Source organism: Prionailurus viverrinus, chromosome B4, assembly GCF_022837055.1.
Source record: "Prionailurus viverrinus isolate Anna chromosome B4, UM_Priviv_1.0, whole genome shotgun sequence".
Classification (NCBI taxonomy): domain Eukaryota; kingdom Metazoa; phylum Chordata; class Mammalia; order Carnivora; family Felidae; genus Prionailurus; species Prionailurus viverrinus.
In genome coordinates, this window is record NC_062567.1 from 69,145,526 (window position 1) to 69,166,059 (window position 20,534).

The 20,534-nt window shown below is 37.1% G+C and overlaps 1 protein-coding gene across 3 annotated transcripts in view; it reads right to left on the reverse strand.

Annotated features, from left to right (window-relative positions):
• The window catches only part of NELL2 (neural EGFL like 2), a 404,650-nt gene that overhangs the window by 234,919 nt on the left and 149,197 nt on the right, over positions 1–20,534 (reverse strand). For all 3 annotated transcript variants that reach the window (XM_047868431.1, XM_047868430.1, XM_047868429.1), the window contains exons 5-10: positions 17,585–17,758; positions 17,402–17,498; positions 14,527–14,599; positions 14,274–14,356; positions 13,265–13,393; positions 11,685–11,787 (exon numbers count right to left, since the gene is read on the reverse strand). In XM_047868431.1, the coding sequence (XP_047724387.1) occupies positions 11,685–11,787; positions 13,265–13,393; positions 14,274–14,356; positions 14,527–14,599; positions 17,402–17,498; positions 17,585–17,758 (659 nt within the window). The remainder of the gene's footprint in view (positions 1–11,684; positions 11,788–13,264; positions 13,394–14,273; positions 14,357–14,526; positions 14,600–17,401; positions 17,499–17,584; positions 17,759–20,534) is intronic.

The window sequence follows — 20,534 nt, forward strand, 5'->3', positions numbered from 1 at the left end:
TTCATTTTAGTAATGTGTACTAATTTACAGTTTTGTTCCCCTTCTTACTGCGTATAGAAATAGTAATACTAATCCTAAAAGTGTATTTCCTAGGAATTTATGTATCCTTCAAACATGTGATTAGCGCTGTCTCTGGAACATCATGAATTGTTCATTTCTCCATTCAAACTTATCTTCTACTTCTGCTTATGAGATACGTCGCACATCACATGAGGCAGTATATGAAAAACACAGCATGTGTTCAGAGTGTGGTATTCCCACTCCACTGACTACGTTATCTCAGGCAAGTGAAGGAGCCTCCCTAAGCTATGGTTTCCGCATCTTCGCAACAAGCAAGAGAAATAATCCATGGCAAGTTCTTGCACTCAGAATATACTTAATAAATGCCAGCTTAAAACATAAACCCTAAAGCAGGTGTTCTGTGGCCTTACTGCACACTCGAGATTCAGGAGAGGAAGAGGAAGCTCCGTGGAGAAAATGGGCAAGGACAGCACACCCACTAGCTAAGTCTTTGCTAATTAAAGTGTGTTCCATGTCCCAGCAGGGTGACCATCACCAGAGAGCTGATGAGAAATGCAAACTCTCAGGCTCCACCCCAGAACCACTGAATCATAATTTTCATTTTAACAAGATCCCTGGGTGATTCATATTCCCATTAAAATCCGAGAAGCACTGAGCTAAGTGATGTGCTCCTGCACGTAGGCCTCATAATTTGTTGGACAAAAAATTCAAGTCTCAGTAAAATTATCAATGTATGTGTCATGGATCATTGGGGTCACTTCCCAACGGTTAAAAGGATAAATATTCCATGTGTGTGTTATATATTATGGTGTGTGGACTTAACATTCTTTCTCCTGGGTTGCTGAGTTTGTTGCACAAGTATTGTGAGATATCTCTTTACAACTTGAAAAAGTATTTATAAGTGAGGGCCATTCTGAAGCCAGCCAGCCCAGAATTTTTTTTTACACTATCAGTATAACTGAAGTCTAAAACAAACAGTAAGCCCAAGATCTGAACTCCAAATCCTAAAAATATTTGTATGGCCTTATGGCTTAGGCCAAAACTCCAGAGACCAAGTAGCCAGTTCCCCAGTAGAGGCAACAGTTTCGGTAACTGGGGTAAAGAGGGTGTGGGTAGGAGCTGCTACCATTTAAAAGCAAGACCTAGGCAAAGACTCTAGTACATAACGTGGGTAGAATATTCGAGAAGCAAGCCATGGAATTACAGCAGCCATTCCTACAAACAGATATTTCACAAGCCCAACGTTCCTGAGTTGGATGCAGTCCCATTCCTACGGCCTCTAACTCCAGAACAATTTCTTACAGCAATTTCATGTGATTTCATGTGCCTTTTTTCTATAGTTAAATAGTTTTGAATTTGGGGCCAGCTTTTGCCCACAATGAAATGTGCCTGAATTGCACTCTATCACAATACCGTCTCTAAACTGAGAAAGAAAATTCCTTTCTGACCCTTCCTCACACTGAACTCCTATATCATTGTGTTTTCTTCATTTAATTTTTAATCTATGCTAATTTTATACAGTCCGTAAATATATTCTGGACAACACAGGCCACACAAAGTATTCAAGGCATCCAGCAGGGAGTCCAGTGTAGCCAAGTTACCATTTTATACGTTTTGCTAGGATGGTAGGTGTTGTAACTTTCTTATGCAACGGGCACTGTGATGTGCACTTACTTTTATTATGCAATGGTTCTATCCGAGTTTCTACTTTCTACATAATTGCCAAAATCAACTTGTAAGCTGCTTTAAATGGCACATATCTTATTTTTCCTATTCTGATTTCAAAATGCCATTTTGTATGATCTCTATTGAGGAGAAAATAAGCCCATTTTTAAAACAATTACCTAACAACACTTCAGATAAGAAGCTGTATTTTTCTGCCTAACATAAGTGTTTTTCTTCTCTTTTAAATTGAGTCTCATATGAATGATATCTAGATTATCACTCTTTTGCTTTGCTATAAATCTGAAATCTCCTCACTTGTTTCAAAGCCTTACACCACTAAGGAAGACTAGCCTCCTGATCACCTAAAGAGTCACACTTTCAGTTTCCTAGAGTTGTGTTAGACAGCATGATTTAATTACTATTACGGACAGATTTGCATAAAGCTTTTTTCTGAAGAGTTTTAGGCCATTTAAGCAATGTCATTAGATGTGCAGAGAAATTCTTTTGAGAAAATGTAATGGAGCATGAAAAATAACAAAAATCCACAAAATACATTTATTCAAGAATCTTAATAATGAAGAGAAATTACAATTCAAAGTGAAGAACTAGAGGCTGAATACTCTCTATTATTTTAAAATAAAAGATGATTAAATAGGCACAGCATAATGACTCAGAATCAGAGGGCAGCACTCAGTGTTATGTCTTCTGGAAAACTATGCTCATTTCAGAAAAAAAAATAGATTCAGTATATTCTTTGCCATCTATGGAATTTACTGAAGATACAGAACAGCAATTAATTTTAACGATAATCTCGTACAAACTCATACTAGACAACATTGCAGTAAAACAAGCAAGTTCAGCCTGCCATAGACCATCTATCTCTCATTAAAGGATCTCCCATGAATTGATATTACCTTGTCAAGGTTGCTGCATAAAGAGAAAAAAGCCATCCTGATGCCCTTTTAAAGACCTACTGACACTGAAGAGACAAATGTTTTCAGGTTTCCCTCAGCACTGCCACCTAGTGCTCCTCGTGGAAGGGGGAACCAGCTTTTTGTGGAGTAATTTGGCAAACTTGGCAATATTTAAAAGTGCCATAATCTTTGACCCAGCAATTCCATCATTAGCAATTCTCCCTGTAGGTAAGACCACATAAAAATGCACCAAGACTGGGGTATCTGGGTGGCTCAGTGGGTTAAGTGTCCGACTCTTGATTTCGGCTCAGGTCACCATCTCACAGTTGTGAGATTGAGCCCCACGCTGGGCTCCATGCAAGAGTGGAGTCTGCTTGGGAATTTCTCTCTCCCTCTCCCTCTCTGCCCCTCCCAGTCATGCTTTCCCTCTCTCTCTCAAAATACATAAATAAACACTTTTTAAATGCACCAAGACTATTTATAAATGACATCCGGCAATATCATTTTTAATAAGAAAAACAACAACAAACTAAAATATCCTGTGATGGAGAAAAAATAAAATTATAATAAGCCATACATTGGAGTAATATTCAGCCATTTAAAAAGTTAGTTGATATGCAAAAATCTCCAGGATAAAGTCCAGGAAAATGTGTGATATCATTTACCGTATATGAAAAGCCTACACATGCATATGTGAGTGGGTGCACTGAGAATCATCTGGAAGGATACACAAGGACTAAAAGTTTGCGAGAGGAGGAAGAAAAAGGGAGATTTTTATGTTTTATTTTATATCTTTTTGGATGGATTGAATATTTATTGTATGCATGCATTATTTTTAGGTTAAAACATTAAAAATGCTATACTAGGATTATGAAGAATGATAGAGTCAGATAACTTTATACTACTTTGGACTGTGGAGTAGAAGACACAGCACCTAAATCATTGTGACACTGTCATCATCCTCTGATTCAGCTCTGCCTTTTCTTGGCATCCCAGCTCTGATACAAGCTGACTACTAACAGTCATTTTTTTGTTTTTCTAAAGGTCATTAAAATGTATCATGCAATGTCTCCTATAGTCATTAATCTGAAAGCTATATTGTTAATTATCCTTGCTTATTGATAAATTGCCAGTTCAGTATTTTTCCACTGATTTGACATTTATTAAGATATTGAAAGATAGCATGACCAACTGCATTTTTGAAGAGTTTATGAAAAAGTATTAGCAAAAATTAATTGTAGTGTTTAAGAAGCCCACAGGATTACCTTGATGAACTCTCTTTAATAAAACGTAGCTGATTTGTCTTTAGTGAAAATATTCCTTACCATAAGCTTAATTACCTTGAATAAGTAAGGCATAAGTGGACTATTTTCTTGCCCTTTTTTCACATATGCATATAGATTTAGAGTATATTTATAGTATACTAATTTACAGTATATTAATTCTACAACATATCCAATATTACTTTACATGCTAAATTAAGTTAATTTAGGGGAGAAGAGACTGAATCCAAACCAAATGTTGGGGAACAACATCAAAAAAACATGACCACTCGGACAAAGGGCTAGTATCCAAAATCTATAAAGAGCTCACCAAACTCCACACCCGAAAAACAAATAACCCAGTGAAGAAATGGGCAGAAAACATGAATAGACACTTCTCTAAAGAAGACATCCGGATGGCCAACAGGCACATGAAAAGATGTTCAACGTCGCTCCTTATCAGGGAAATACAAATCAAAACCACACTCAGATATCACCTCATGCCAGTCAGAGTGGCCAAAATGAACAAATCAGGAGACTATAGATGCTGGAGAGGATGTGGAGAAACGGGAACCCTCTTGCACTGTTGGCGGGAATGCAAATTGGTGCAGCCGCTCTGGAAAGCAGTGTGGAGGTTCCTCAGAAAATTAAAAATAGACCTACCCTATGACCCAGCAATAGCACTGCTAGGAATTTATCCAAGGGATACAGGAGCACTGATGCATAGGGGCACTTGTACCCCAATGTTCATAGCAGCACTCTCAACAATAGCCAAATTATGGAAAGAGCCTAAATGTCCATCAACTGATGAATGGATAAAGAAATTGTGGTTTATATACACAATGGAATACTACATGGCAATGAGAAAAAATGAACTATGGCCTTTTGTAGCAACGTGGATGGAACTGGAGAGTGTGATGCTAAGTGAAATAAGCCATACAGAGAAAGACAGGTACCATATGGTTTCACTCTTATGTGGATCCTGAGAAACTTAACAGAAACCCATGGGGGAGGGGAAGGAAAAAAAAAAAAAGAGGTTAGAGTGGGAGAGAGCCAAAGCATAAGAGACTGTTAAAAACTGAGAACAAACTGAGGGTTGATGGGGGGTGGGAGGGAGGGGAGGGTGGGTGATGGGTATTGAGGAGGTCACCTTTTGGGATGAGCACTGAGTGTTGTATGGAAACCAATTTGACAATAAATTTCATATATTAACAACAAAAAAAAAAACCATGACCACTGATTGACCCAGGAGCTGGACCCAGGCACTCGGAGGATCCTCACCTCCTCCCCTGCCTTGGAACGTGGATTCTGCTTGCCTTCCTCACTCCCAAAATGATCCAAGGACTTAGCCTTGAGATAATGATGTGGGGTTAAAAACATCTGCACTACAGACTGTATACGTGACTGAATCCAATTAGGGCCTCTTTATACACTTGGAAGATTTGAGGGCAATTGCAGGAATCCATTCATCTTGCCACCCAAGACAAGCCTCATCTCTAAGTTCCCTTTGCTATTATTAAAACTTCCACCTACCAACCTGGAGTGGCCTGCCTCATTCTTCAGTCTCCCCCTTGCTTGAGGGGGCTAGTTTTAGATTATCCCTGCTAAGTTCCCAAGAGGTACACCAAGGTTGTACACATGATTTACTGCAACACCATAAGGTTTCAGCTCATTCAGTTGTTCGCTGTCACATAATATTCTCTAATAACTACAGATTTTCAGAAAGCTTTCTAAAAATACTGCCTCTGATAGTAAAACAACACATTGTCCTTTTGATTGCTATTTCTATCTTTTACATTATTGAGGAATGCCTCAGTCAGCACTGACATTCTGGCCATGTAGCCCCTCGTGTCTCCATAATGCCAACTAATTTATAACTGTGTTCATGCATGAGAATCTCACGTGCATACTGCATATTTCCCATGCTTCCAGCATTACTGTAGAGACAGCTAAGTTTATTGGTTGTGTTGCTCCAAAATGATTTTCTTTTTTAATGTAACCTATATATTATATAATTGTTTTCTTTATTCCAAGAACAAAGAAACTCTTGGTGAATTATATCCCACTGGTTTTTGTTCCTCATCCCCATATTTACATATTCAGAAGTCTCTGAATCAGTTTTATTGCACTGTCACTCCATTTTTGAAAAATCTCCAAATTACATAAGTGGCAGTCACTTAATCTCTGTCCCCACTTTTCTATGCAGTTTAAGTGACAGAGCTAGAATCATCCGTATTTGCACACTAATGTGAACATAAAAGAGTTAAATCTCCCAAACTAGTCTCTTTGGAAAATGCACATGTAATATAATCTACTTTTCTATTATTTAAAATTAATGAAAATTTAAAAATTAAATTAAATTAATGAAAATACCCATAAATATATGAAAAGTTTACCATCTTCATTAGTCATCAGGGAAATGCAAATTTATTCTTCTATTTAAAAAAAAACTTTTTTTAGCATTTAATTTATTTCTGAGGGAGAGAGAGAAAGAGTGTGAGCAGGGGAGGGACAGAGAGAGATGGAGACACGGAATCTGAAGCAGGCTCCAGTCTCTGAGCTGTCAGCACAGAGCCTGACACAGGGTTTGAACTCACAACCCATGAGATCATGACCTGAGCTGAATTCAGACACTTAACTGACTGAGCCACAAAGGTGCCCCAGGGAAATGCAAATGTAAACTACAATATAATATCGTGTACCAACATCATTTATCATAATGCTTAAAATAAAAAAGATAAAAAATGCCAAGTGTGGGTATGGGTGTACAACAATGGGAACTTTCATATATTGGCAGCAGAGTAAACTGGTATAACCACTATAGAAAATGGTTTGTCAAAACAATTTTACAAGAGGTTAAAACAGTTTTACCATTAGATAAAACAGTCTTAACCTATGAATAAACAGCTCTCAGGTATATACCCATCAAGCATGCATAACACCAAAAAACATGTAAAGAATGTTTATAGAAGTATTTTTTAACTATTTTTTTTAATGTTTACTCATTTTTGAGAGGCAGAGTGCGAGTGGGGAGGGGCAGAGAGAGAGAGGGAGATAGAAACCGAAGCAGGCTCCAGGCCCTGAGCTGTCAGCACAGAGCTTGACGTGGGGCTCGAACTCACAAGCCGCAAAATCATGACCTAAGCTGAAGTCGAATGTTCAACCGACTGAGCCACCCAGGTGCCCCTGGAAGGACTATTTATATAGCCCCAAACTGTCCTTCAGTAATAGACTGGATCATGGTACATTAATGCAAATAGAATATATATAGCAATAAGTATGAATAATTGACATCTACATGGAAAAATATAGATGGATCTCACAAACAGGATTTTGAATGGAAGAAGCCAGACATAAAAGAATACAAAATGCATGATAAACTGGTTCTTAGTATCAGCCTTGGTCAAGACTTATCCAAAATACTGAGGAAGAGAGTGGCCTTGAAAAGCATAGTCTCATACATCAGAACACAATTTGGAAAAAATAATTACCTTGCATTATATACTGTGTGATTTTAGAAAAGTCATTTAATCCCCCTGGCTTCATTATTCCTCTGTAATATAGAGATAATGAAGCCTTACCTCCCCAAAAGCAAATGACTGTTTTGAAGATCTCTAAGGTCCTGTGTAGCTTTATATCTATGACTCAATGAGATGGTTTCACTTCTTTGTACTTTCATAAATAAAAACAGAGTTCTTTTAACAAAACAATAATAGCTGACATGGTTTTAAGCCACTTTATACATATGTATTACTTATTCAGCCCTCACATTTCATACTAACCCCATAAAATAGGTATAACTTTTCTCTTCCTTTTACAGATAAGGAAACTGAGGCTCTGAGAGGTTTGATAACTTGACCCAAACTGCACAGCTAATTCTGCTAGGGCCAGAATACAAACCCAGAAAATCTCACTCTATTACTCACATACTTAACTACTCAATATGCAAAGACAGTATAAGAACTCCATTTTATCTAAGCTGACAGGACTTTTTAAATTAACTTTAATACAATCTGTTGTCTAATCACCACAGAGCATGTGAAAATGTCATCTATGTTATGGATTGAAACTCTGATTTTGTTCAATCAAAGGAATGATGATTTTAATTTATTCATATAAATCTGGCCTCTCTGAGACAGTACTAATTAAAAAAACTATCGCTACTGAACAAGCACCAGCCAATTTTGATGGTCACATTCACATTTCCCATATGTGGTGCTGCTCTAGAAAAAGAGGGGAAATCGGCCTTCCTTGTTATTGTTGTTTTAAACACAGCCTCTTCTGCAAAAGACCTTATAGTATTAGTTCAGATTACTGAATTTTTTTTTATTTCAGTTGACTTTCTGTAACTTTCTGTTTGCTATAAGTTACGTCAATTATTTTCTGACAACTGTTTTTTTAACTTAGACGGAGATTTTACATACTTCAATTAGTTGGACCTCATCCTATTTCAGAGTTAAAGTCACCCACAATATTTATACTTTGCATTTTCTAGATTTAACTTGCATCTGTGTCCGTCAGTCTCATTGTTGACTAGTTGAGAGCCTGTGACTGGGGTAAAGGATGCAGGGATGGTGTCTGCAAGGGGAGAAGAGAGGGAGAAAGGCAAATCCTGCTTACTTTGCAAGCAGCTTAGACTCAGCCAGGACTCTCAATGGTTTTGCATGGCAAGCTGAGTTACCAGCGGATAAAAGTAGATTACTTAGATTAATTGTCGCAGATGGTCTTAAAGAAGGAAGCAGGCTTGAAAAGCACAGCACTTCTAAATGGAACTTCTCTGGGACTTCTAATCAATTGTGTGTTCTTGGAAAAGTCGTGCGCTCACTCTTATTAGGAAGATGGAAGCAATGCCTGCCTCATACAGTTGTTGTGAAGCTCAAATGAGGAACAACCGATGGAAGTGAGATGACTTCATTGCGCTGTGATTATCGCTGCCTTAATTATTTAGTGTTGGCATTTCTGCCTTTAGAACTTCTGTTTCAGTTTAACTCCACCACAATAGCTCAAGGGTGGGGGCAGGAAGAGGCTTAGCCCCTCCTTCCAGCACTTTCCCTTCGTAGATTCAAATAAAGGAAAGTAACAGGCTTGGTTCTCTCTGACTTCTTTCCCAGAACAACAACCTTCTTACTATTCACCAGTATTTATATTTGGATAAAGAGCTAAAGCTGAAGTTACAGAGGGAAAATATAAAGCAGACTGCAAAACAGGGCTGCTCAGAGTTGCACAAAACTCTGCCGAAGCAAGCCTGAAAGCATTGAATAAAGAACACCAAAAACCGACTTGCCACATGCACTTCTTTTGTTCATTTCAATCTTGGCAGAGTAAAATTCAGCAGTCGGGTTATGCGTTTTCCCTTCCAAGGACTTTAGAAACAAGTGATTAATCTCTTTAAGCAGTTCTCAGTAAAGAATATATTTTGTTAATTTTATGTCATTACAAAGGCTATCGAGCAAGAGCTGCAAAGACAGGATGAGTGCAGGGTATAAGAGGAAGGCTTTGGTTTCTCTTTTTAAAAATAAAAACCACACAGCTTAATTTATACTCCACTGAAATGAAGTTCTCATAAAATAGAGCAATGATAATACTGAGAAAATGTACATAAGAAAATGAGATGTTTCCTTCCCCTCACATGAAACAGTGAGACTGTCTCTCTCTCTCTCTTTCTCCCCCCTCCCCTCTCTCATAGCTATTTGCTTCTCTCAGCACATATGAAAATCTGAACAATCTAAACAAGTCAGTTAATGATTATTAAATTTATTTTAGATGTTATTTTTTTCTTTTATAAAACAAATTTTTGCAAACTTTTCAGAAGCATATTTCCTGAAGTATTTTTTACTGACTAGCTTTTAAATTGTGCATGGGGAGACACATTCCCAAATAATCTTTAGGAATATTTACCATATGAACTAAATTCTTATTTCCCTTAGGGAAAAAAAATTCTGTAGGTGTTTACAGAAAATTTCTTGCTGGCTCTTGTAAAACACTGAATTCATCAGAATTAGAAGCACTTCGAATACTCTAACTACAAACAAATACAGGCACAAAACCTCTGTATTCCATGGCACTCATATCACTGAATATAAGCAGAAAGACAAAGTCACTTTATCCTTAATACTTTTAATGATAGAAAATGAAAGACTCAAATAAATTATTTTGGCATTTCTTCAGTGATGCTGTGGTCCCTTCACTGATTACTTAGCTTTCACTACTATATATGAGACAAACACAATCGATTTTCAATCATTAACACCAAAGTCTGCCAGGAGTACTCTGCATTAATAAATCTCAAAATATTTTACCATTTCATTAAGTCTAAATGCATGTTGTTGGGAAGATTTCAAGCACTGTCTGATTTAGTAGGCAGCTTACTGTTGGTAATAAGAGACAAATGGTAAAATCAGAATTGAAATTCACTACTTCTGACTAATGCATCTATCATGATGGTCCATTATTCCAATCAGCCTGTCTCTAATAAAATTGACATCACTTAATGCAAATCTATTATATTCAGGGGTAACAACATAGAAATAAATGTGGAAAGAAGAATAAAAGAAGTTAAAGCAAAAAGTCTGATTCCCGTTATTGTCATGTTAGGAATATTCCCCCTCCTGCCTCCAACTATGTACAAAGAAAACTACAGAACATCACCACAAGCTTTTTGGGACTAAGACAAGTTCAAGGAAAAACTCAGATTACTCCTCACCAAGGAAATTAGCTTGTGACATGTGTAAGAAAATTGCATTCAGTCCTTCCTGGTTCAGCCAAACTTACTTGACTAGGCTAACGTACGTTCACGAAATGGATTGGCTTCAATGTAAAGTCTAATAAAATTGAATATAAATGAACTGAGGGAACTAAATCAATGGACTACAAAGCGACTTCCTGATTTTTCCCTGATAACTCATCACCCTCACCAGAGTCGGAGATGGCAATGGTAAATGGAGCAGGGTGAACAAAAGCCCTAGCAAAAGCAAACATTCATTCTCTTTCCCCTCCTTCCCTCACCCTTTCCATCCCCTCCCCTACTTCTCTGTCCTCCTATGTACATGGATGATTAGTCTGCATTTACGTAGTCCCGTATATTCTACAAACTTTAGAACACTGGGTTTGCATAGGTTACTATTCTTTTGTACAAAAATAGGTAAATTTTAAATGCTCCTTTAAACAAGAATTTAAGGACAGTCTTTTAATGTGCAAGTAACATAAATGCAACAATCTGTTATTGAACAAATGATATAGAACCCGTTTCAAGACAGCTATGAATTCAGACAGCATTTCCTGACATCAGAAGTGAACCGCACAGCTACTAAAGGCAAAAGAGCTTTCTCACTCAGTAGTGTGAGCCTTTTTTTATGAATTAACACCATGGCCCCATTCATACTGGATGGTCCTATGACAACGTGGACCTCTGTGGTTTGAGCTAATGGAGTTGGCATAGCGTATGCTATCAAAGGTCACTTGCATTGTGGCTTTCTTTGGTCATCGTGGCTGAGTATGGACCATCCTTAACCTATTTTGGAGGCATCTGTATCAAGTCGTGTAATGAGAGAATGTCTACCACTAAATTTCTTACATATCTTTCCTACTACTGTCACTACACAAAACAGATCCCGCCGAGAAAAAATATTCCTGTTAAATACAAGTATAGCATTTTTAAATGGAAAACAACTGATCACCAGAGTACAGAAGGTATTCTACCTATTTGCTTCATTTCTAAAAGCCATTTAGCTTGCCCAGATCAAACCAATGATGGGTGCATATTTATTAATATGAAGCTGTATTTTTGAAAAAAAAAAGTATTCATCATAAAAGTTATGCTCACATTTGCATTCCTTGCAGCACTTGCCATCCACGTATGCAAGAGCCGACTTCAGTGGGCAGTCAGGAATCGGGCAGATCAGAGTTTCACACTGGATAGTTCCATTCTGAGAAGAAAATAATATTTAAAGAATTTCCAAGTTGCAGTTTGATAGCCTGGAAGTATTTTTTAATCGGTTTCTTAAGGTTCAAACTCTTCACATAAAATGTCATAAATACCACTATCCTCTGGTTTTTATACAGTAAAACCCATGATACAGAGACCCACAGTAATACAGAGTGGGTCCTAACACAGTTGGTGACTGGCTCCCATGTTCTGTCCAGTGACGATCCTAATAGATAGCGTTCTCCCTTCTGTTGTGAGGTGGATGAGAACATGGGTCAGGGACACACTGACAGTGAAACAGGAAGCAAGGGGTAAGCCTCACGTCTGCCCAGATTACTCACTAAATGAGAACCGACAAACCAGATTTCTGGAATAGCTGCTGCCATCCTGCAGACGCAGTCTCAGGACCCAGAATCTTCCCGTGGATGGTTAAGCACCTCCACAGGGCAGTACTGACAATCACCACAAGAAGCACCAAAATGCAAACAGTATGTCAGGGAATTTATTCCCGGAGGTCATTCAGGCAGATAGCTGTTTCTCCAGTCACCTCACTGACCTCACTATACACATCTTGCATTTTACTCAAGTCAATTTTTGTCCCCCATTATCAGGTTGGGAAGGCTTTACTGTATTTGCAAAGTGCTATAATTTTTCTGGGACCAGAATATGTTTCTGAACAGAAATTATATAATGCATGCACGCACATGCACACACATATGACTAATTTCAGACATATCTTTGACTTTTTAACATGCACAATATTCTGTTTTTGAACAAACTTGCTGAACTTGGAGAAATGTCTTTTTATAGGCTAATTCACACAGACCTCTGGCTTCTTTCCAGTAAATGAGTTTTAACAGATGAATTCAGATGAAATGTAAAAGTTCAAAACCGAGCTAGTCTTGAACTTTTCTTTGAAAATGAATCTACTTTTGAAAGAATAATGCACTAAATATTTCTACTTTAATAGTGTGCAATTAGAGAAGTCATATTTATTTAAGTCATCTAATTTTTATTCCACTGTATTTGTAAGCATTTAAAGATTATCTTATGTATTTAAATTCCATTAATTTTTGGTATGATCCAATCTGGTCATAATATCTCATGCTGCATAGAGTTTAGTTTTATTAAATGCGTTAATAAACACATGAGGGGAAAATCCCTCAAAATGTTAAGGATAACAGATAGAATCCTTTGGGAATCACCTTTACTAACCCAATTTAAATTGCTAACTTCATGTGTGCACAAATAAACCTAAACTTTATAGCATCCCTAAACCATAATCATCTTTATAGGCTAGAAAGTGTCTTTAATAATGCAACACACAGTTCTTTAGATTTGACCGGGTTTGCTGGCACTTTAGTGTTGTGTCTTGAGGAAATGGGTCTTGAAATTTTCATGATTACATTGTTTTAATAAATTTTTAAAGAGTTGGGGCATCTGAGTTCCCTTAGTGTGAACTCCAGCAGAAGCCCTACCAGGCATGTGCAGTTCTTACAGCCGTCTGTCCAGGACTCAAATTCTCGGTAGGTGGTTCCCTTCATGGTGCAGGTCCTTTCACAATAGCACTGATCCAATCTATTCATTCGCTGCTCAGCTCGAGACAGCTGTGGCACAAAGGAAGGGGTTTGTATTGTTCACCATTCCAGCAACACAGAAATGCAAAATACATCAGGAGGCATCTCATTTTTTTCAGCGTATAGCAGTAATGATAGCTGTGCTCATCTATTATTTTACAAATATGTTTAAGCCAAAATTTAAAAGAGAAAAGATCCCCCCCTTTCTTTTTGTAAATTTGGTTCCTGCCTTTTGAAAAAAAAAAAGCATAATTTATAGGATATAAATGAAGGCTACGTAAAAATGGCATCATTCACAATGAGAAAGGCATTTTCCACTTTTAAAAATGTCTCATTTCATGAATATGTTTACTCAAGTGAAAAAAAAAACAAATTCCAGAACTTATATTGTGTCAGAAAAAAATCACGCTACAACTTGCAGGTTCCCAGTAACTACCATGCAAGATGAAAAACAATCTGGTGAAATTGCAAGTAAACTTGAAACGTGCATAGGACAGTGAATACTCCTACAACAGCAACACTGTAGTAGAAAGCATTTGTGGGAACATTTCCTTGGAAAAATTCTAGTGTCCATATCCTTTACAAAGCCCCTCACCTCTGTCCTTACAAAGAAAAATAAATAAAAATAAATAATAATGAAAACTAAAATAAACAATAAATTATACTGTAATAAGCAGTGTAAAAACCAGGTAATCAGTCTCATTTATGATTTACTGAATCATGTGCTATACAGATGGCTAGGGTTTGAATATTTATAAGTCCTTCCCTCGGGCAGAGATCTAGATTCGATGCCAACAAACAATATAGTGTAAGAAAAGTCTCAAAGGTGAACATTTGTGGTTATAAAAAAAACTATAAAGAACATCAAGGATCTTGAGCTCCCCACACTATATTTCTAAGTAGCTTTTACCTTGGCTGATGTTTTGGCTAAAATGTCCTGCAGCTCCATGATTTTCTGCACGAGCCCATGGAAGTCATTGCAGGTTGGACAGGCTGGAATTACAAACACTACATTGGTCAAGTTGTATTTATAAGGAGGTCAATCTAGTTAAGTCTATGCTGACAACTAATATGTGGGAACTCCAATTTCAAACTGACATTCTGGACAAAATTAAGCAAGAAGCACACTTTTCATCACACGGTGCAAGAACTAATGGACTTACTGCGATTAAGATCGGGGCACTGAGCAATAAATCCTTGGGGCATGACAAGTAATTGCACATCTTGCATTATACCCTGTGTGCGAAAAATTTTTAAAAAGACATATTACTTTCATCTACCCAAATTATGTTCTACAGTCAAGTTCATAAAGGAAAACATTATAAGATAGACTCACCAAGATCCCTGAACAAAATCTTTTTGAATACATTACTTCTATTCCAAACCAAAGGGAAAGAAATAATACATCAGGCAAAATAGATGGTTACCCACGTATTCTTCTATTGATAATATTTTTAAAGCCTTAAGATTAAATGTCAAGATATAATTAATAGGGAACAGTCATGTTGTTTTGAGAAGTTATTTTTAGTTAGCTACTGGAGAAAGGCTTGAAAATGACCTTTAAAAATCAACCCGAAAAATCACTTCTGGTTTCAGCAACAGTGAAACGGGTACCAATTTTAAATTAACTGCAATCATCAGAAAGGAAGAGACAGAAAAACTGAGTCATAACAGCAATGCTCATTTGAGCATTTCTCATTTTTCAGTTGGATATTTTCAAACTAATTTCTCAATCTATTTTTTTTAATTTTTTAAAAATGTTTTTATTTATTTATTTTGAAAGAGAGGGGAAGGGGCAGAGAGAGAGGGAGAGAGAATCCCAAGCAGGCTCTGCACTGATATGGAGTTCAATCTCACAAACCATGAGATCATTACTTGAGCCAAAATCAAGAGTCAGATGCTTAACCAACTGAGCCACTCAAGTGCCTCCACTAATTTCTCAATTTATAAAGGACAACAGATTCATTATACAGCTGCAGCAAGACTTAGCAAGAAGTCCTTAAAAGTACAGAATGTTCAGCATGAAATTAAAAAAAAATTCCAGCTAGAAATGACCCATTTACACAGAGGGCCACAGCACATGTTTACAGGTAGAATTTACGTGTATCCTTAGTCACTAAGGTTTAATTAGCTTCCACCTTCCTGGGCTCTTAAACCAAAGGCCAATGGTAGCTCACAAAATGACCTCATCAGACATACTCCAGCTGTCTCTTTCACTTACCATCCCTCTCTCTTCTTTTATCAACTTTATATATTTTTTCAATTAAAATTTTGTTTTATTCCTTTGAAAAATGCAAACAGAATGTTTAATGACAGGAGGACAGTACCAACATATTCTCAAGATAATTTTTAATGTATCTACAAAATATACCAAATACTGGCTTATATCTCCTATATGTTTAATGCAATTAATAGCATAGTATAAGAAGACTGTCAATGTGAATGATAAATATTTTAGTATACTGTGTGGAATTTCTAGATCTGTTGTTTGCTAGGAGTTTGGATTAAAAAGGCAACTTCTGTACAAACTTCTATCACTTGGAAACAGCAAAATGAAAACAATGCTACCATGTACAGTTATACAATCTGTGCACTGTACAACTCCACTGGACACAATTCACTCTACAATAAAAATTATAACCCCTAGAATAGTACACATAATTGATGTGTAAGAAGGATTCTGAGGCCGCATCCAAGCTCCATGGGAAAGACCATCATGGTTAAATAGAGGAGAGACTTGGTATCTACAAATTTGTCATCCCTAACGTGGGAAAAAAGCACTGATTTTCTTAGGACCTGTAAGCATGGAATCAATTTCTTATGACTGGCTTTGGGCAAGTCACTTAACGCCCCTGAGCAGGTCTACGCACATGTAAAAGAGAAAAAAAAAAAAAAAGAGCCTACATCAAAACCTACATAAGATTCGAGAATAATATATACAAGGCACCTGGTTTCCAGGTAACTAACAGTGTAAGTTTTAATTTTTTTTAATGTTTATTTATTTTTGAGACAGAGGGAGACAGAGCACAAGTGGGGGAGGGGCAGAGAGAGAACCAGACACAGAATCTGAAACAGGCTCCAGGCTCTGAGCTGTCAGCACAGAGCCCGATGCGGGGCTCAAACCCACGAACCGTGAGATCATGACCTGAACTGAAGTCGGACGCTCAACCGACTGAGCCACCCAGGCACCCCTAACAGTGTAAGTAAGTTTTAAAAATACCTTCCCAGGATTACAAACCTTAGTTAGAACACAGTTTCAAAATTACTGGTACCTACTCTATCCAGAAATCCAGGAGTCGGACACAGAACCTATTATTCTTCAGTTAACAATCATTTTCTGAGTCACTTCTATATTATAGGCACTGTCATAGTCCCTGGGGGGAAATGATTACACTATGGGCTTGTAGTCAAGCAATTTTCTGGACTTTATTTCTTCATCCTTAAGATAAAGAAATTTAACTGGGATGTCTTTTAGATCATCTAAAATGATGAAATTCTATGGAGCGTGTCTCTAAGTAGACACTAAAAAAAAGGTACAAGTTATGACTGCTTTCTAGTTTTGACATATTTGTGCATATATATATATATATATATATATATATATTCTCTTTTCACTTTCTGAATACAGAAAGACCTTGAATAGTGAATACTGAAACGTTTTCAATCCTCTATTATTAACATCCCTGTAAAAGTATGAGCAAAGGTTATGTTTCAATGGTAGACAGTTTATTTGTATATTAACATCTTAGGTTTTTATGACTTTGAATGCCTAATCTCAATAATGATATGTTAATTTCCTGATTGCAAAGTTGTGATCATCTCTGTAATGTCTAAAGATCAAATTTATTCAGGAAAAAAGAGAAAATACTGTAGGCCACCTAAATAAAACATTAGTGTCCAAAAAACAGACACAAATAGAAAAAAATACACAAATCAAATTATTTTGTTTCACACCACAAAGAGCAAAACATAATTTTCCAAACTAATTAGAAAGCGTTTATATTTACATGTTATGATCTGCCCTTAGCCAAAAAATACCTTAAAATATCCGTGTGCATTATTTCTCTGTCCCAGCCAGAATGTTGTGCCCAGAGGCAAGTCAGTGGAGGGCTTTTCCACCACTCTTTCATATATCCTGCAAAAAAAGAAACATCAAATAATGTGAGTGAACACTAATTTTATAGAATCTTCCACTTCCTGAACTGAGAACATTTCACTTACTTATTGCAGTCAACGTGTAAAACCAAATGGGAAGCACTGATGGCTAAAGAGAGCTTGTGCCACTTATCGTCAGCCAAAATGTAAGGAAATACTTCCGTGTGAGGGTGGTGACTGCCTGAGCGATAATGAAGTCTGACTTCATTCCGGTGGCCACTGCTTTCCAGTTCTAGGTACCTGCATAGAGAAGAAGCATATGGGACACCTTGAAAATAAAGTTCAAAAATTATTGACAAGACCTCCATCTCCACAAAGATCAAGTATATGTTTTCCCAACTCCTCCCATTGAGTACAACTAAACGTTATATTATAAAACAAACATAAGAAGAGTCTAAAATATGGAATAGAGAAAGAAAATCAGTGAAGGACTGCAGGACCCAAAGTGGTGGTTTCCTAGGTTTTCTTTTTGCCTCATATCCCCAGGCTTGGAGCTAAAGAAGCCAGCAACCTGGAAATACTAAGTGATGCAGACCCCCAAATAAATAAATTACATATATATATTTATATGTGTGTGTATTTATTATATATAAATAAATTGCATATATATGTATATATAGGTGTATATATATTCCAGAAAACCTTGCTGTTTCTAACCAAGTGCCAGGGAATGGGAAGGCTAGTAAGAGAAAATCTTTTAGAGAATAACCACTCTATTCCAGACAAACACCACAGAAAACAACTATGGTCCCATCCCCAACCAGGCTAGTAAAGGCTAGCGGAGCCTAGATTTCTACCTTCTTCAGACAGAAATTAGGTACCCAACACCTCTACTAGGGTAATGACAAAAAAGGCCAAGTAGAGATCCAAGACTTTAAACACAGCCAACCAGTAATGAGAACCCCCCACCCCCGAATATGGTATCAGTGGAGACCACATGGGGAGGAGCCTGGACTTCCATCCTCATCTGGCAGTAACAAAGCATATCGCCCCCTTTTCACTGGAATCGTGTCAGACAAGACATAGGGGAGAGTCAGAACTTTTACCATCACCCAGCTGTAATGAGACCACCCCAACCACAGTGTCAGTGGGGAGTTGGAACTTCCACCCCCATGCAGAAATAATACAAGCTCCCTTTCAGTTTGCAATAAAAGACCAAATGGGGAACCTCCTCCACCTGGAAGTAACAAGATGACAGTTTCCCGTCTCCTACCAGATCAACGTCACAGAAAACTAGCTAAAACAGGGAATTCAAATAAGATACTAGTCTCAGAACTTCTATGAAATGCTTAGTTGTCAATTGAAAATCATATGCCATACCAAAAACCAAGAAGATCTCCAATTTTTTAAAAATTTTTATGTTTATTTATTTATTTTTGAGAGACACACACACAGACTGTGAGTGGGGGAGGGGCAGACACAGAATCCGAAGCAGGCTCCAGGTCTGCTGTCAGCACAGAGCTGGAAGTGGGGCTCAGACCCAAAAACCAGGAGATCATGACCTGAGCTGAAGTCAGATGCTTAACTGACTGAGCTACCCAGGGGCCTCTAGAAGATCTACAATTTAATGAAAAAAAGACAGTCAAAAGATATCAACACCATAATGATAGCGATGTTAGAAATACCTAGCAAAGATTTTGAAGACACTTTGATAAAAACAAGAACTTATCAACATATTTGGGCACACTTGAAACAAATGAAAAAATAGAAAGCCTCAGCAAACAGATAGAAGAACAAAATAAACATATAAAAAAGAACCAAATGGAAGTTTTATAATTGAAAAATACAACTGGAATAAAAAAGCTCAAAGGATGGGCTAAACAATAAAAGGAGGGGGCCAAGAAAAGAACTAGCTAACTGAAGATAGAACAAAAATAATCCAACCTGAATAGAGATAAAAATAGACTAAAAAAATGAACAGGCTCAGAGACCTGAATTACTATAACAAAAGATCTAACATTCATATAAGTAGAGTCCATAAACAAGGAAAAAGACGGTAGACTGAAAAAGTACTAGATAAAATCATGACTGAAAACTTCCCAAACTTGAGAAGAGACATAAGCTCACAGATTTAAGACTCTAAGAAACCTCCAAACAAGATGAATTAATATAAATACTCATTATCATTAAACTTCTGACCAAAAACAAAGAAAAAAGCATTGAAAGCAGCCAGAAAAAAATTGACAAGCTATCAATAGGGAAAAACAATTAAAGTGGTAGTGGATTCCTCAGCAGAAACAATGGAAGCCAGAAGAAAGTGGCACGATAGTGTTCATGGGATGAAAGTAAAGGTTTTAGTCCAGAATCTTATACCCACCAAAAACATCCTTCAGAAACGAAGGAGAAATCAAGACATTGTCAAATGAAGGAAAGCTAAGATACTTTGAATCAAGTTTTTAACTCAGATATGTCATGTTTAAGGTACTTAATGAACACTGAAGATGATACATAGAATACTTAGATCTGCAAAATCTGACAAGAGAGAGGAATTGAGAAATCATAGGCATAAAGATTACACTGAAAGCCACGAAGGCACAGCCATGAAGAATGCTTGAACATTTTGAGGAGGAACGAGCAAAGCAAACCAATAAATGTGGCTAATAAGATTAAAGGAGCTAAAAATGAGAGTGGTGACTCAGAGGCCTAATGATGAAGAAGCTACCTCAAGAAAGAGGTATTAAATGCTGCCAAGAACGCCAGGAAGATGAAGTCTTAACCACTGGATTTAGCAAAACAGACGTGTTTGATAACCCTAAAATTATTTCAGAAAACCATATAGGGAATAAAGTCTGCTTGAAGTAGGGTCAAGAAAGAAGAGGCAGACAGAAATAAGAGGCAAATGTAGACATTTTGGAGAAATGGGAAGGTGGCTATGGAAAAACATGTAGTCAAAGGAGATCTGTCTTTAATTGGTAAGAAATACTACTCATGTTTGTTTGATGCTGGGAATAATCTTGTAGAAGAAGGAAATTAGCTATAATTGGAAGAGAAAATAAACTGGATAAAACAGAAACTA